This window comes from Cynocephalus volans, chromosome 8, assembly GCF_027409185.1.
Source record: "Cynocephalus volans isolate mCynVol1 chromosome 8, mCynVol1.pri, whole genome shotgun sequence".
Taxonomy (NCBI): Eukaryota; Metazoa; Chordata; class Mammalia; order Dermoptera; family Cynocephalidae; genus Cynocephalus; species Cynocephalus volans.
Window position 1 is genome coordinate 25,486,559 of NC_084467.1, and position 18,219 is coordinate 25,504,777.

The following is an 18,219-nucleotide window of genomic DNA, read 5'->3' on the forward strand; positions in this document are numbered from 1 at the left end:
GGAAAGATGAAAGCCCAATTTGGGACACGCTGAGCTTGAAGTGCCCGTGGGCCATTCATGGATACAGTCCATCTCGGTATGGAGCAGACAGGCGGTTCCAGCCTCTCCCTCGGGCCCGAAGAGATGCTGAGAGAAGGCCCACACGGATGAACAAGAGGTGGGTTCTCCTCAGTCTTGGGTCTCCTCAGCAGCAGCTGCAGGAAGGGCGTGGAAGACCGCAAGACAAAGAGCGCGCAGGCACCGTCTTTGTTCTGGCGGCCCCTTTAAGAAGCGCGCTCCCAGCTTCTAGCCCGCCTTGTATGCAAATACAGCGGCGAGGCGGGAGCGCGCGGCTGATACCCGGGCACGGGGCTGCGGTGGTTAGTCCTCTCCCGGCCGCCGTCGGCTCCGACATATTGCCCGCAGGAGCTGCGGCGGCGGAGCGGAGAGCGCCGGGGGGAGGAGATGGGTGAGCACAGCGGGTCAGCTTCGGCCTGGGAACGAGCTGGCGCGGGGGTTGGGATGGCCAAGCTGCTAATTGCTGCCCCACGCGGACAGGATCCCGGCGAGGGGAGGGGGAGGGGATGTGGGCGCAGACCGGACCCGCCCCCTCCTATCTTTTGCGGGGTGGGGCCTCTTGTGGGGGCGGGACATCAGGCTGGTGGGCGGGGCTTCTAAAATAAAGGCTCGTCGGGGCTTGGGCTTTGGTGAGGGCTTGCTGGTCAGGGGTAGAAGTGGGAGCGGGAGTTGCTGGTGGGCGTGGCCTTCGTGCTAAGGGCGGAGCTTCTGGGCTGTGGGCGCTTGTGCGGGGGCGAACTTTCTGGGCTGTAGGGGCTTGTACTGGGAAGCGGGAGAGACCTTTCAGACTAAGGGAGCCCTTTTTGGAGCGGGGCTTCTGGGCTGAGAAGGCTTTTATTGGCTTGTGGGCGGGGTGAATGGGCTGACAGTTGTGTGTAGGCGGGGCTGAGGGGCTGAGGGGCCTACGGGCCTTATGTGGGTGCAGAGCTTCTAAAGAGAGGAGAGTAGATGTGGGCAGAGCTTGTAGGCTGAGGGTGTTTGTGTGTGGCTTTCTAAACCAAGTATAATAGTGTATGAACAGAGCTTCTGGTCTGGGGGCTTGAGGGCAGAGCTCCCAGAGGGCAGAGCTCCCAGCCAAGAACTTTTTGGAGATGTACAGGAGAAGCTTCTGAGCTGAAGAGCTAAGGCATGGGGGTAGTGTGAGGGGAGGCTGCTGTGTTACCATGAGGAAATAGGAACAGGTTATAACTTTGATTAGGTGCTTAGGAGCCTTGTACAGGACCCTTGTGCAGTGTGTTGCCTGGGAGCTTGGGCTAGACTGCTAAGCCTAGGTTCTGGGTCCATAACCACAGCCGTCTCCCAAAGGCTACATCCTTGATCCAGTCCTCAGGCCCTGGTTCCTACCCATTAGGTACCAGGATGCCCACTGAGCTGGATCTCAGGGCCCTGGAGGAAAAAACTATCTCAAAGGTGACCAAAATTGTAAGCATCCAGAAACTGGTGTCCGAATGGGGCCCAGTGCATACTGGAGCTGAGAGCACAGGACCCAGAGCCCAACACTGTCTATGACACAGTGTAAGCTCGGTTTCCTAATCTGTGCAAAACTTACTTTGCTGGGCTCATTTACTCATCAACATATATTTGCTGGGCATTGTAGTGGAGGAATGGGATACAGCAGTGAAAAAGACAGATGAGGCTACTGAACTCACTGACCTTACATTTTAGTGGGAGAGACAGACAATAAGGATGTTTACAAATCATTTCAGAGAGTGAATTGTGGTGGAAAAAAATATATGTGTAGGATAGACAGTGATGGGGGCAGCTACTTAAAAACTTCAAAAATGACAGTCAGGGAAGGGCTTTCTAGACAGAGGATACAGCAAGTGCAAGAGGTAGCAACAAGGTTGGCTTGCTGAGGAAAGAAAGGCCAAGATGGCTAGAGCATGAGGTGGGGGTGGGGGTGGGGATGGGAGTGGGGATGAGGCAGAGAGTGGTGAGAGATGAGGTTGAAGGGGTGGGTAGGGGCCAGATCATAGGTCTCGGTGAGAATTAAATCATAAATGAGACGCCAGGGAACCGGTAGCCAGTATCATTGCTGTTATCTTTGATATATGCCCTCTGGCTTGAGGATCCATTTTATGTTGAGCTCCACAGGAGGACGAAGAGGTCCCAACAGGACATCTTACTGTCGAAATCCGCTCTGTGAGCCTGGATCCTCAGGGGGCTCTGGTGGCAGCCACACTTCTAGTGCATCGGTGACCAGTGTCCGTTCCCGCACCAGGTAAACCACCTCTCTGTCTCTTGTCCCTCACTGTGGGCTCACAGGGACAGTGTGGACAGGGCACTGCCTTACTGGGTTCTAAGATGTGATATGCTAGATTCCAGGTCGGGGTTTAGAGGGGAGTGGGCAGCAGAAAAGATCCAGAGGGAGCTCAGTTGAGGGTGGTCACTTGACCAGTGGGACATGGTAGAATAAGCCCAGAGGCCTGGATTCCAACTACAGATCTGCTCCTGATTTGCTGGTGGCTTGGACAAGTTGCCTCCCCTCTCTGGGCCTCCCTTTCCTCATCTGCAGAATGGACCTAATAATTCTTTCCTCCTAGGGGGCATTGGAATACCTGAATAAGGTTAGGGAGAGGAAAAGTCTTTGTCAGCTCATTTGTGTGAGAGGCAGGATTAGGAGGACTGTCCTTGCCATGAGCTGATTTTCTGATCTTACCCCACAATCCTGTGCCCCAGAAGCCCTTCCCGGTAAGGTTCTGAAGTTGGCTGCTGTTGTTGTTCCCTCTCCACCCCCAGGAGCAGTTCTGGGACGGGCCTCTCCAGCCCCCCACTGGCCACCCAGACGGTTGTGCCTCTGCAGCACTGCAAGATCCCCGAGCTGCCAGTGCAGGCCAGCATTCTGTTTGAGTTGCAGCTCTTCTTCTGCCAGCTCATAGCCCTCTTTGTCCACTACATCAACATCTACAAGACAGTGTGGTGGTATCCGCCCTCCCACCCGCCCTCCCACACCTCCCTGGTAGGTGCCCAGCCAGGGCCAGCTGTTTGTGTATGTGTGTATGATGTTTGGTTTGAGTTTAGCATAGCTTTCCAAGCACCACTATGCACTTTGCTCTGTGCTAGGCATGGGAAGTATAGAAGAAACAGGAAACTGATGATTCCTGAACATGCCTAATGAGCTTAGTATCACACTGAGCATTGTAAGGGTTTCAGAGTTGAATCTGACACAGATTTTGCCTTAAGGAGCTCAGTCTTAAGTCCTGTAGGAGAGATGAGCCACAGGGATACATGAGTGTTTCAAGGGGTGGAAAGAACTCTGTGCAGAACAAGAGGTGCAGGGACAGGGGTGTGGGAGATCAGAGCAAGAGGGCTTTCATACCACTCTCTTATCCTCAGGGACTGTCCCACTTCCCTTTTCTGGGTCCTGTTCTACTCCTCTAGGTAGTTTCCTGTCCTGACTCACTTGGAGGCCTGTGAAAGTCAGAGAATGGGGACAGTCTCTGTGGAAAGGACCAGGCAGGGGGAGGTGGGTATGAGAAAAGCCTGTGTATGGGCAAGGGGCCCACATGACCCCCAGGCCTCTGCCCCCTGACAGAACTTCCACCTGATCGACTTCAACTTGCTGATGGTGACCACCATCGTTCTGGGCCGTCGCTTCATTGGGTCCATCGTGAAGGAGGTGATTGGGTCCTAGAAACTGGCCAGGGACTTTGGGACTCCCCTTTTCTCCTGGGGGTGCCAAGGAGATATGCCCAGCCCTTCAACCCTGAGGTATTTCCTTAGGGCTCCCTATGGACTTGGTTGAAGAGCACATCCATCGGCTCTGAGTTTACTGGGCATCAAAGAAAAGGATTCACCTTGCTAGGTTCTGCCCAGTCTGCTATGTCACCTTTCCCTGGGTGGGATCACAGGCCATGTTGGGTGGGATTTGGGTACAGCCCTTGTGGCCTCCATCCAAGGCCCCATGCCATGCTATCTCGTCCTGACTCAGGCTTCTCAGAGGGGGAAGGTCTCCCTCTTTCGCTCCATCCTGCTGTTCCTCACCCGCTTCACCGTTCTCACGGCAACAGGCTGGAGTCTGTGCCGATCCCTCATCCACCTCTTCAGGACCTACTCCTTCCTGAACCTCCTGTTCCTCTGCTATCCGTGAGTACCCCTCACTTCACCCCTCACTGCCTAGTACCTGGTCCCTGACCTCTGTCCTGGGTGTGGCTTGGTCACCAGGCCTCCATATCTGGAAGACTGGAGGCAGGCAGCAGCAGTATCCTCTCACATTGTCTGATGCCATCCCCCTGGGATCAGGATGATTAGCCTTCTTTTGCGAAAGAAACCAAGGGGTGTAATTTACACAAGCTCCCACTGAGGGGAGGTCGGAATGGGACTTAGATCTGCATGTATATGCAAAAGGAACATTCCCGAGGGGGAACGCACAGGCTTTGTCTCCCTCTCTTTTCCTTTCCTCTCTCTGGTTCTTTCTCTTTATCTGTGTATCTCAGTATTTGTGTAATCTCTGGGTTTCTCCCCGGGTCTGTGTGCTGGTAAGCTCCTGCGTGTCTTCGTGTCTCTGTGTGGGTGTCTGCTCATGAAGCGTGTGTGTGTGTGTGTCTGCACATGCATGTGTGTATATCTCTCTTTGTGTCTGTTTTGCTCACTCATTCCCTCCATCTCACCAGAACCCAGATTGTTAAGGATGGAGATAGTGTCTGGGAAGAGCCCACAGACTGCCCTTTTCTGGTCTATAATTGGGGAGGGCTTTGGTGAGGTTTCCAGTCTGGCTGCACCTGGGGCAGGCTCTTGATTGCCTGGGCATTGACAGTCATTTCCCAACCCTGGGCTTTCTGGTTTATGAACTTCTTCAGCTTGGGCCAACCTGGTCCCTAGGAAGCTTCAGAACTGGACCCTCTTCCCTCTCTACCCTGAATGACCAAAAAGAGATTGGCATGGGAGCCCCAACACACTTGTTTCAATTATATCTAGTCTTTAATTGTAAGAGGGACACGTCTTATAAAAACATAAAACTTTATAGAAGCTTTTAACCTAGAAAATGAAAGACCTACATCATCTTGTCACCTGGAAATCATTATTTGCAGTATATTCTTCCAAATTTTTTTCTGTGCAAGTACATACACATATAGTTTTATGTAAACAAAAATGGGATTATACTATGCATGATGTCGTAATTTACTGCATTTTTCACATAATCATAACTTGGATATTTTTCCATGGCAATACATGTGGGTCTGCCCCATTTTTTTTTTTTTTTAATGGTCTGGTCTCATAGTATTCCATTGTATAGAATTTTCAAAATTTGTTTTATCTTCTGTTGGTGGACTTTTGAGTTCTTCCTAGCTTTTCTTGCAACAGTGAGGCTGGGAACATTCTTTTGCATACATCTTTGCATGCTTGTCCAGTATTTCTATACAACAAATTCCCAAGGTATGTCCATTTACATTTTTTTTTTTTTTAAAGATGACTGGTAAGGGGATCTTAACCCTGGGTTTGGTGTTGTCAGCACCATTCTTAGCCAGTGAGCGAACCAGCCGTCCCTATATAGGATCCAAACCTGTGGCCTTGGTGTTAGCAGCAGCGCACTCTCCCGAGTGAGCCACGGGCTGGTCCTCCATTTACATTTTTAATAAATATTAACAAATTGCCCTTCAAAGAGTTAACTGGTTAAAACTGTCAATAGTTGCCTTAATTTGACGCTTTATGGTTACTACCTGGTGAGTCTACTCTCGTCGGATACAGACATCATCCAGTGTTCATATTTAGTTTTATTTTTTATTATTAATTTTAAAAATTTATTGACATGATAAAGTACATTGTAAAAAATCAAATCCAGTACTGTTAAAATGCTCATAATGCAAAGTAGCCTGCAACTCTACCCTCCGGATTTTCAGTCCCACCTTTCAAAAGCAATCTCTTTCACGTTTTGGTTTAAAGTGGTTGTTGAGTTACCTCTATAATTCTAGTATCCTTATGCCTTTGTTTATTCCTTTTAAAAAATTATGTGTTGATTTTATAATTGGATAACAGTTTCACATAGTTAAAACTCAAAAGGCCTAAAAGAGTATAGAGGGAAAAAGTCCCCCCTTGACTTCTGCCTCCTATCTACCAATTTTCCCTTCCAAGACATAATTACCAATGTTACTGGTTTCTTTTATATCCTGGAAATAAATGTTCTATACACATACAAGCATACCACACACACACACGCATGTGCACACACACTGCTTCTCTACAATGGCAGATGATGGTTTAGCTCATCCTCCCGTTCCTGTTGTTCCCAGTATTTGGTAGCTGTCATTATTTTTAGTTTTCTGTTGGTCATCTTTGTCAGTATTATAAGTATGCCTGTATTTTTTATTCCATCAACAATAGTCAGCATCTTGAATCCCTTTTATGTAACAAGAATATTAGGAACCCCTACCCATCCATCTTTTCCTTCCCTCTTCTTCCTCTGACTTCCAGGCAGCTGTACTCTTACGTTGTCAAGCTTGACATTCACATTTTCCTATATAACCACATTTAAGTCTTCTGTTCTTTGTCTAAGGCTAATTCTAAAAATTAAAAATCAATAAGTAGCCTTGATATACTTATGTGTATAAAAATATCATTCAGTGCAGGGCCCGGTAGCGTGCATAGAAGACATTCCTTCTCTATACTTACTAAGTTACAATCTTGGGCCTCTTAAAAAAGAATGTTCCTAGTATCAAGGTCAAATGGTTTCTCTTTTCTTATGTTCCATCAATTGCTTAAGATCATGTCACATTTTGGTTTGCTCCATATTTATATTGTACCTTTCTTATACAGCATTTTATTTTTCTTGGATTTTCTAATTGCCTTTCTTTTTTCTTGTTGACAAAAGAATGATGGGCCTTCAGTATATCCTCAAGTTTATCCAGCCTCTCAATCATGCTACCTGTTGCCTGGAGTCCATTTCCCACCGCCCAAAGACATCCCTCCTGGAGCCCTTCATCCTCCTGCTCCAGTCTGGAGTGGTTGCTCTTTAGGCCTGCTGTACAGCTCTCAGCCTGGGACTTCCCTTTGCTGCCCTCCTGGGTTGGATCCACTGTTTCCTGGATCCCATGTCTTCCTCTTTCTTGGTTTTCTCCCTTATTTTGCTGGAGTGCATTATCAGGTAATTTCCTTAATAATGGGTACATGGGAGGTATATACATTCTGAGTCCTTACATGTCTAAAAATGTCTTTGTTCTGTCCTCATACTTGATTGATGGTTTGGCTGGACGTAGATTTCTAAGTTCAAATTCATATTGTCTTAGAATTTTTTTTTTTTTTTTTTTGTCGTTTTTTCGTGACCGGCACTCAGCCAGTGAGTGCACCGGTCAGTCCTATATAGGATCCGAACCCGCGGCGGGAGTGTCGCCGCGCTCCCAGCGCAGCACCCTACCAAGTGCGCCACGGGCTCGGCCCTTGTCTTAGAATTTTGAAGATATTGTTCCATTTTCTCTAGCACCCCGTGTTGCTAGTGAGAAGTCTAATGCCTGTTTGATTCCAATTCCTTTGTAGATGATGTGTTTTTACTTTTCTCAAAGCTTTTAGGAACATTCTATTTATCTTTTGATTATTTGAAACTTCATGAGGATGTGTCTGGCGTAGAACTTTTGTCATTCATCCTATCAGTACTCTAGGACATTTTTAACCTGGAGATTTGGGTACTTCTTCAGCTCAGAGAAATTTTCCTCTATTATTCCTTTAATAATATCTTTCTCTCCATTTTTTCTATTCTCTCTGGGACTTCATTTTATCAGATGGTAGACCTCATGGATTGGTCATCTGTTTCTCCTATATTTTCTTCATATTTTCCCTCATACTTTCTATTTCCCTCCCTCCCTCCTCTCTCTCTTCCTTTCTGTCTCTCTTTGCTTTACCTTCAGAGAGATTTCCTCAACTTTATCTTTAGCTTTTTTATTGAGCTTTTTTCAGCAGTCATATTTTTCATCTGTAAGGCCTCTTTCTTGTTTTCTGATTGTTTCTTTTTTCATAACATACTGTTCTTGTTTTTAAAATCTATGTTCCCTCAATTTGTCTTTACATTGGCGTCAGTTTTTCTGTTTCATGCTGCCCTTTTCCAAGTATAGTTGGTCTCTTTGGTTGTCTATATTTAAGAATGAAGTGGATCCCCAAACCAGCTGGCTGCCAAACAAACAAACAAAAAGAATGAATGAAGGACTGAGTAGCAGTAGTGCATTTTCACTTTCTCTGCCATTGTTTAAGTGAGAGGAGGATTAACTGGGAGTTCTAAGTGCATGGCAGGGCACACTAGCTGGCTTTGCTTTAAGATGAGTGAATGAGGTGCAGGTTGTCAGGCTGGGACCCCCATAGGCCAAGAAGGGGGTGAGTTTGTTGCTCTAAGATGCCCCCATTAGAGACTTCAGTTCTTCTCAAACTGTTTATTTAGTTTCTTTGGAGAAGAATCCTTCAGGGTGGGTTGTATGAGGTGAGTAGGGGAGTAAAGAGGACTGACTCTTACAAATAAATACAGATCTTTGTTTAGTCCCATTTGTTCAGCCCTGCTTCTTGCTTCTACCCTCTATCAGATGTGCCCATTTCAAGCCAGAGTCTTTCTCGGGTCACTCTGGGCAGATAAGCTCCCATCCCCAGTGCAGTCCTCTCATGGCATATTCTAGACCTGTGCCATCCAGTTTAATAGCCACTAGTCACCTGTGGTTATTGAGCACTTGAAATAGACTAGTCTGGATTGAGATGTGTTCTAAGTGTAAAATACATACCAGATTCTGAAGACTGAGTACAAAAAAGAAAGAAAGAAAAATATCTAATTAATAAATACTCATTAAATGTTGAAATAATAATATTTTGCATGTACTGGGTTAAGTAAAATAGAATATTAACATTAATTCCATCTCTTTTTTTTTTTTTTGGTGTGGCTACTAGAAAATCTTAAATCATATATATGACTCTCATTATATATCTATTGGAAAGCATTGCTCTAGACGGTGGCTTCCTCTCTATCTGTCAGCATGTCTCCATCTGCTTTCTAAATTTGTCAACATCATTTGTGTACTTTTGACCTCCAGGTCCCCCCCCCCTTTTTTTTTTTGCTGACATGAATTTATTTTCTACTTTTATATTGTCATGTATCAGGTGGATGGGAGGGGAGGGAATCTACCGTTCTTGCTTGCAAATCTGCTTCTAACTTCTGGCCTATCAGCAGTCACTTACTGTCACCAAATAATTTAATTGATCACAGGACTTATCTGCAGTCCTTTTTAGGGCAAGGCCAGGGAGATTCTTAAGTACTTGCCTTTAAGTTTGAGTCTGAGTACCTAGTATCTTCACATAGACACTCCGACCCCTTCATTCTTACAAAGTGTCCTGAAGAGTGTTTTGGAAATCCCATTTATCTTCTTTCATATCTCCACAGAATTACTGGCTTCTTTCTTTTCTAAACAAAATTATATTGAACTTGTACTCTAGATCAGGAACTATGCTGGGGGTTGTTGCAAGGACTAAAAGAGAGTATTTATGAAAACACTAGCATAATGCTTGGCTGAAAGTAGAAGATCTATACAAGCCATGTAATATAGAGCAAATTAAGGAAACTGAGGCTCATAGAGGTTAAATAATTTGCCCTAAATCACAGAGCTAGTAAGTAGCAGAGCTGGAATTTTATTCCAGGCCTGTTTGACCCCAAAGGTTATGCTCTTGACCACAATTCTCTAAGTTATCTGACTCGACTTTACCATAAGAAGGATGATAGCACCAGAAAACAAAAACCTAAAGAGGCTTGACTTACTTGCCCAGGGTCACTCAGATATCCCTTCCTGGGACTCCATAAAAAAGGAAAAGAAAAAATTGTCGATAAGAAATGCAGCATTAGAGCACAGCTTTATAACCCCAAGGTCATGGGTTCAGATCCCTGTACCAGCCAACTGCAAGAAAAAAAAAAAGAAATGTAGCATTGTCATTGGCCCTAACTCGTTGAGGCTGCCCTTTTGGGTCTGTGTAATTCTGGGGACCTGGGGAAATTGAGAGGTCCCAGGCTGAAAAAAAGAGAATACTTGTTAAAAGCACCCATTGCGATGTGTCATGTACTGTGCTCAGCATTTACCTTCTTTTTATAATTTCTCTTCCAGGCTATGGGTCTGTCTAGTTTTCTCCTCATACAATACCAGCCACAAACTCAAAGAAATGCTTGATTAATTAGCTCTATCCTTGCCTTAAAGGTGCTGCTCAGGGGAAGGGATTTGTACTGTCCAGGGGCCCATTTCAGTGCATAGCAAATAATAGGCACACAATAATATTTGTTCCTGAACTGCCCTCCTCTGCAGACTAAAGAGCTGCCTGTCATATATGTGGTTTGTTTAATATCTGTCTTGATCTTTAGTACCAGACAGTTTTGGCTTTGAGCCCTGGCTTTAGTACTTCCTTACTAATTGTGTAACCTTTAGGAATTTAATTCACCTCTCTGAGCCACAGCTTCCTCAGCCCAAAGGGGGACAAAATAACAGTATCTTATATTAAAATATGTCAAAATACAGTGTTCTTATGAGAAAAAAGAAGAGGATGCATATAAAGCATTTGGTACAGTGCCTGGAATATAGTCTGTGCCCAGTGAACATGGGCTGTTATGATTATTGTTATTCATCACTAGGCTATGAGGTCAGGGACTTGTCTCTTGCTTCCTACTCTATCCCGAGTGCTCAGTATTCCTACTGTAGCCCCAGTGCTTGGCACACACTTAATGCTAATACATGTTTTGAATGACTAACCATCAGGTGGGAGGATGGATTAAAGGAAGGATGGATAAGTTCTCCCCTCTGAGCAGCCAGGAGAGTTGAGGCCCAGGGAGGAAAGAAGATTCCCCTCGGTGGCTAAGGTTTGGGATCCTGGCCCCTGGGCAGGCCTGCCCTCACCACCGTCTTCCCCAGCAGGTTTGGGATGTACATTCCGTTCCTGCAGCTGAACTGTGATCTCCGCAAGACGAACCTCTTCAGCCACATGGCCTCCATGGGGCCCCGGGAGGCAGTCAGCGGATTGGCGAGGAGCCGGGACTACCTGCTGACACTGCGGGAGACGTGGAAGCAGCACACACGACAGCTGTATGGCCCGGATGCCATGCCCACCCATGCCTGCTGCCTGTCACCCAGCCTCATCCGCAGCGAGGTGGAGTTCCTCAAGATGGACTTCAACTGGCGCATGAAGGAAGTGCTCGTCAGCTCTATGCTGAGTGCATATTATGTGGCCTTTGTGCCTGTCTGGTTTGTGAAGGTATGTAGCTCAACTCAGGGAGGGAAAGGGCCTGGAGGGGACTTGACCTTGCTGCCTCCCCGATGTGAGCCTTCCTTCTTGTGTAAATAACTCTGCTGTTTTTGACGGGATTTCCCATCTGTTCTCCTCTTGAGAGCTGGAGTGACTACTGTTTGAGAGTGCAGAGATGGGCTGGCCGGTTAGCTCAGTTGGTTAGAGTGCAGCCTTGTAACACCAAGGTCAAGGGTTCATTCAGTTCCTCGTACAGGCCAGCCACCAAAAAAAAAAAAAAAAAGTGCAGAGAGCAAAGCTCACTGAAAGGGAGTGAGTTGTATAAGGTAACCCACCCAATGAGGGAGACACGGCATTGTTATTTATAATACTTGACAACAAAGAGCAGTGACTTTGTATTTCAGTGGCTGTTTTGATACAGATATGTCATAATGTCCTGCTTTTTCATTAAGTAGGGAAGCCAGGATTCATCCAGATCTGAGTGACCCCAAAATCTCTCTCTCTTGCTTATACAGCCTCAGCTGCAGTAGGCCTGAAACATTTCTTTAGGATGGACTGCACTAAATGATTTGAGGTTGAGAAGATTTAAGGCCTGTTGTGTACCTACAACATGCTAGGAGATTTCATGCGTATTATAATCCTCCTACCCCGTACTGGGAAGCCGCCAAAAACAAAAACAAAAAAATAATCTTCCTAATGCCTCTCAGAGGTGGTTGGTTGTTGCACTTATTCTCATTTAATAGACGTGGGAACTAAAGCACAGGCAAATTAAATGACTTGCCCAAGTTTACATAGTTAATGAGCAACAGAGCTAAGATTTGAATCGTGCTTGTGCTCTGGCTCAGAGTGGGGGGACACTGGGAGTAATTTTTCTTTGTAGAAAACTGACTAGTGGGCACCAGGTTTAAGCCTTCTTTGTTAGGTGTTTGAGTCTTGGTTTCAAGCCACCGTGAGGTCTCCCCAGTACTATCCTAACCTCCAAGCAGTTAGAATCAGGAAAGGGAGAGGGAGCAAGGCCATTACCAGCATTCACACCTCACCCACCTCCCATCTCCTGCTGCCCCCAGAACACACATTACTATGACAAGCGTTGGTCCTGCGAACTCTTCCTGCTGGTGTCCATCAGCACCTCTGTGATCCTCATGCAGCACCTGCTGCCTGCCAGTTACTGCGACCTGCTGCACAAGGCTGCTGCCCATCTGGGCTGCTGGCAGAAGGTGGACCCAGCGCTGTGCTCCAACGTGCTGCAGCACCCGTGAGTCGCCCTACTTTGCTCTGCCCAACTCAGCCCTCTTGGTCATTGTCTGGAGTCACATGCCCACTTGCTCATTAACTTATTCATTCAGTCAGCAAACAGTTATTATGTTTCATATAGCCCCAAGTCCAGTGTGGTGCTGTGGTGGGGCCCAAGACAGACATGTTCCATGTCCTTGGGTAACTTGCAGTGTACTGGACATGGGAGGGGAACAGGTGGTAAATTCATGTACTGATTGACTTTCTCATTCACTTATTTATTTATTCACTCACTGACTGACTTGCTCATGCTTTCATTCATTCATTGCTTCACTCTTCTCTTACCTGCTCACTCATCCACTCAATCATTAGGTCACCTACTCTTTCAGCAGACATTTACTTCTACCTAATCCATACTAGGCCTGGTGCAGTGTATCAGGCAGAGCTTGAACTTTCACCTGTAGGGCAAAGGGAGACAGAGGATTTTGAACAATGGATGGACCCATTCCAAGGTGTGCTTTTGAGACATCAGTCTATGGTAGCTCATGGTAAACCCTGTCAGGGTAGGAGGGTCCACTGGGGGGAAATGACAGATGAGATCCTTAACGAGTTCAGTCTGGTTGGGGAGATAGCTGTTTACACTAATAGTTAGGGTGAGTGGGGCATAAGAGGTCTAAATGCAAAAGGGCACTGCACCCAGAGCAGAGGCAGGAGTTACGCTATGCAGGAACCCTGAGGAGCTGGGTTGTCCTCTCCTCAGCCTGGCTCATCCTTCTTGGATACCTAGTATTTCTACGGCCCTTCTCAAAGTACTTTTCACCCCAGGTTATACTAATTTTCCTGCCTATACTCCCCCATTAGAATGGAAGCTCCTCAAGGCCAGGACCACATTCGAATCACTTTCTGAGTCCTGGGCCCAGGACAAGGCCTGGCAGAAAGAAGGCCCCTAGGACAGGTTTGTAGAAGTAGGCCCACCAAGGAGCAGAGATGCAAAGGGAGGCCACAGAAGCCAAACCTCCTGGTGTTGGCCCTCCTTGCCAGTTAGTGTCCCTTTCAAGCTCTGTCCAGGAGATCCAGAAAAGGGACTGGGCTTTGCTGAATGGGCCAAAAGGGGGCTTGACTTAGCCTCAGGCTCTGAGAGGAGGGAGGAGTAGAAAAGTAGAATATAGCTGAATATGAGGATAAACATGTCCACAGCTCCATGGTCTTCAGATGAGATCCAGGCTCCTTCTCCTTCACTTGGCTTCCCAGCTGATGAACTGGATCGTGCCAGCCTTTTCTGCTTCATCTCTTACCATGCCCCAACTCATATTCTGCTTTAGCCAGACCAGACTTCTTTGCGTTCTCATGTGCTTCTCGTCTGCATCCAGGCTTTTGCACATGATGTATCTTTTGCTTGGAATGTCCTTTCCATCCTTCTTTTCCTGGTTAACTTCTAATCATCCTTTAGCACTTATGCTTCCTCCAGGAACACTTTCCTGATCACCCAGAATGGGTTCAGTTCCCCTCCCTTGTATGGGGTCCCTCCCTTCAGTGCCCCCATAATTCCGTGATCATTGCACTTAATGGTTTCTGATGGGTTTGCTTAGTTACTTGCCTGTCATTCCGGGACTAAAAGCTCCTGGAGGTCAGGGCCGTTGCCTGTCTAGCCCTCAGCTGTCTCCTCACCCCCAGCAGAATGTATGGCTTATAATAGGTACACTGCAAATTTTGGGGGTTTTGTGTATAGTCTTTTTTTTTTAAGATAAAAAATTTATATGCAGTGAAATATACAAATCTTAAAGTATACAATTCTTTGAGTTTTGATAAAGGCATATACACCCATGTAACCTACTGCCATCAAGATGTAGAACATTTCCAACCCCTCAGAAAATTTCCTCATGGCCCTTCCCAGTCACCCCTTTCCCCCAAGACAGTTACCTTTCCACTTTCTTTCGTTATAGGTTAGTTTTGCCTATTCTAGAACTTCATGTAAATGAAATCATACAGTAGTTACTTGTGTCCAGCTTCTTTCATTTAGCACATTGTCTGTGAGGTTCATCCATGTTGTTTTATAAGATGATAACTACTTTGTAAGTGAATGAATCAATGAGGCAGGAGCCAGGATTGAGGAGCGGGCTGCTTGCAGGCTGTGATTCTCAGTCCTCTGGCCCAGGACCCTTGGGATTCCTGGGATATCTCACCTCACAGGATATTGGAAGAAAGCTCACTGGTCCCGCCATCTCATTCACATTCTTACTGGGGCCTTTCTGTGCCAGGCCTTGTGGCATGTTCTCAGGACACAGGAATGAGTTGAACATCATTCCCTGTCCCTAAAGGGCTCTTAGCCTAGTGTGGGATACAGACAGGGAAATAGATAAATGACAAACATTGGGTAATGTGGACCAGTAATAGGAGATGCAGGGAACAGTTAATGGCTACTGAACTCTGGGGATCTTGAGAAAGGCTTTCTGGGGGAGTCCAGGTTTTGAAAGATGATGAAGAGCTTTCCAGAGGGATAAGGCATCATGAAGAGCCATCCAATTGGAAGGAGCACCTTATGCAGAGACATGAAGCAGTACAGTGTGCTGGAGGAACTGGAAGCAGTTCCGAGGGGCTTGAGCATGAGCTATGTGGTGGGAGTTGTGGGAAGCCACCCAGGACCTCAGAGACCGTGCCAAATCATTGGTGCATTGATCCCAAGGGCACTGGAAAGCCTTTATAGGGTTATTTATTTTACAGAGACCACTCAGGCAGCTGTGTGATGGATCAGGGAGGCTAAAGGTGAGAACAGATCAAGTAAATGTACCCAGAGAGGAAAAATGGGGTGTTTTTGACAGTCCCTCAATAATCAGTGTTAGCCTTTTGACTCCGAGTGCAGTGAAGTTCTCCTGGTTCTTATCACATTTTACAGAGGAGGCAACTGAGACCCAGAAAAGGAAGGTCACTGTGTCTAAGTGATAGAGATGGGAGTAGAGCCCTGATAATCACCCCATGCCCAATCTTCTGGTACCCCCTTTCATGGGTGAGCTGGGGATAAGGGGCACTGTTGGGCTATGCCTCCAGGTGGACTGAAGAATGCATGTGGCCACAGGGTGTGCTGGTGAAGCACAGCAAGAACGTCTACAAAGCAGTGGGCCACTACAACGTGGCCATCCCCTCTGACGTCTCCCACTTCCGATTCCACGTGAGTCTCCTCCCCTGAGAGGGAGGGTTGGGCCCTGATTTAGAGGGTGGGAGGTGATGTCATAGCAAGGGAAGCTATTTTCAGTATTTCCCAAATCCAAAGGAAGACAGTGCACACATGCAGCACAAGGACAGCCATACAAATTATCACTTTACAACTGCACTCACTTGGTAACAGACCTTTCAAAACATTGGGTGGAGGGGGAGAAGATGATACAATAAAAAAGGGGTTCTTGGTGGTGAAAATAATAACTATCATCATTCCTCACTGTGCACCAGGCACGGCACTAAGCACTTCCCATGCACCCTCCCATTCAGTCTCCCCCAGAACTTTGTGTGTGAGAGAAATGCCAGGGCTCTCCCTGTTTCAGATACTGAAATTGGCTTAGAGAGCTTAACTCATTCAAGGGTGCCTTATTGTGAAACTTGGGAACTAATGGTAACCTCCTTCTCTTCCTGCTTAACCTGATCTAGCTCCTAAGGGACCCTCTTGGGCTCTAAGGAACACAGTTTGGGAAGTCACTGATCTGGGCTATCTTCATTTCACAGTCAAGAAACCTGAGGCCCAGAGAGGGAATGGTCTTGCCCAAAGTCTTGCAGCCTGTCAAGGGCAGAGCTGAGCCTGGCATCCTGGTGTCTTGGACTCCCATTTCCTGCCACTTTCCCTCCCATCCTGTAAGCAGCTATTGAGGTTTAGGTACCTTGGCCCCTGGAGAACCGAGATCACTAGACATTGAGCACTCTTTGAATGATTAGAAAATTTTTATTCTACCTTGCCATGAAATGCCAGGTAAGAGTGAGGTGTGGCTATGTGCTCTGGAAGCTTCCAGCATAGCTCAAACTGCTGTAACATGAAGTAGCAGGTAACTCAGGCTGTAGAGTCTATAATAACTTTTCATGCCTGTGTCATAAGATTCTAATTTGTTCAGGCCCAACAACAATACCCTGGAGGATGACATGTAAAAAGGTGTTGATTTTACACCAGAAAAAGAGTTTGAGAGAGAAGCAAGACCTCTCAAGAAAGGCTTACTGGAGGAGGTAGAAGTTGAACAGGATCTTAAATGACTTATATGGGAAGCAGCACTCCTGTCAGGAGGAACACCACAAGCAAAGGCAGATGAGTTGGCAGAGTCCATGCCCACCCTACAAAGTCTTCCTCTCCACTCAAGTCTGCATGGGGCCCCGAAAGCTTGTCCCCTTCACTGGCCCACCCAGAACCCCCATCCAAGAGGCAGATTTTTGGAGCATACCTTCATTCCATGTCTACCCTTTCCTGGGCAGTTCTTTTTCAGCAAACCCCTGCGGATCCTCAACATTCTCCTGTTATTGGAGGGCGCTGTCATTGTCTACCAGCTGTACTCCTTAATGTCCTCCGAAAAGTGGCACCAGACCATCTCATTGGCCCTCATCCTCTTCAGCAACTACTATGCCTTCTTCAAGCTGCTGCGAGACCGCCTGGTATTGGGCAAGGCCTATTCGTACTCAGCCAGCCCTCAGAGAGACCTGGACCACCGGTTCTCCTGAGCCCCAGGGTGATCCCAGGGACAGCATCCAGGCTTCAGTCAGGGACTTCCTGGCAAGAGGCTGTTGGGGAGGGATGGCTGGAAGACAAAAAAAAAAAAAAAAAACCACAAAAAAATCCACCAGAGCTTTGTATTTTTGTTACACACTGTTTTTTTCTTTGATAATTGATGTGATGAGGGGGGAAAAATGTCCTATTTTTATACTCCCAACAAGCCTGTGTCCTGTGGTTCTTTCCCTTCTTGCCTATCAGGCAGAGAGCAGAGGTGTGGGACTCTGGGCTGGGAAGTACCACATGTGGCTTCTGGGTCCTCTGTGGGCTCTGCCTTCACCAATGGAGAGAAAATGAGGCACCGAAGGCCATGGTAGCAGTGATAGCTGCTGCTAACTGAATGCTCACTGTGCTAGGTGCTGCTCTCTGAGTATTTCAGTCCTTGCCTTAATCTGACTTTTATGACATACCTAGGAGGTAGGTGCTGTCATTCCTGTAGATAAAGAACTGGAGCTCAGAGAGCTACAGTGACTTGCCCATGGTAACACAACTAGGAAGTGGTAGAGCTGGGCCTAAATAAAAACCTGAAGAAAAACCAAGAAACTGAAAAATGACACTACAGCAGTCCCTCCTTATCCATGGTTTTGCTTTCCATAGTTTCAGTTACCCATAGTACAGTATAGTAAGATATTTTGAGGCCACATTCACATAACTTTTATTACAGTATATTGTTATAATTGTTCTATTTTATTATTATTGTTAATCTCTTAGTGCGCCTAATTTATAAATTAAAATTTATCGTATGTATGTATAGGAAAAACATAGTCTATATAGGGTTTGGTATTATCCGTGGTTTCAGGCATCCATTGGGGGTCTTGAAACATAAACCTCCCGCAGATAAGGGGCGAGTACTGAACTATCCCAGCAGAATGTGATGTCTTGGGCCGAGCCCGTGGCGCACTTGGTAGAGTGCTGCGCTGGGAGCGCGGCAACGCTCCCGCCGCGGGTTCGGATCCTATATAAGAATGACTGGTGCACTCACTAGCTGAGTGCCGGTCACGGAAAAA

General features: G+C 46.7%; 1 protein-coding gene across 2 annotated transcripts; it reads left to right on the forward strand.

Moving 5' to 3' along the window:
* The first annotated feature begins 364 nt into the window (after positions 1–364).
* Positions 365–17,334, forward strand: TMEM39B (transmembrane protein 39B). Of its 2 annotated transcripts, none has more exons than XM_063105617.1 (9): positions 365–448; positions 2,152–2,278; positions 2,797–3,016; positions 3,593–3,676; positions 3,989–4,143; positions 10,914–11,250; positions 12,309–12,496; positions 15,520–15,640; positions 16,921–17,334. In XM_063105617.1, the coding sequence occupies exons 1-9, from the start codon at positions 445–447 to the stop codon at positions 17,161–17,163; spliced, it is 1,479 nt and encodes a 492-aa protein (XP_062961687.1). In that variant the 5' UTR covers positions 365–444; the 3' UTR covers positions 17,164–17,334. The 2 variants fall into 2 exon arrangements, with proteins under 2 accessions (XP_062961687.1, XP_062961688.1); XM_063105618.1 differs by having other exon boundaries at positions 16,569–17,013.
* Positions 17,335–18,219: the final 885 nt, after the last annotated feature.

What these genes read in the sequence shown, in the direction of transcription:
- TMEM39B (XM_063105617.1), top strand. An exon ending in CGCCCTCCCACACCTCCCTG is followed by an intron (nt 3,017 to 3,592) that starts GTAGGTGCCCAG and finishes GCCCCCTGACAG; the next exon opens with AACTTCCACCTGATCGACTT. An exon ending in CTCCTGTTCCTCTGCTATCC is followed by an intron (nt 4,144 to 10,913) that starts GTGAGTACCCCT and finishes CTTCCCCAGCAG; the next exon opens with GTTTGGGATGTACATTCCGT.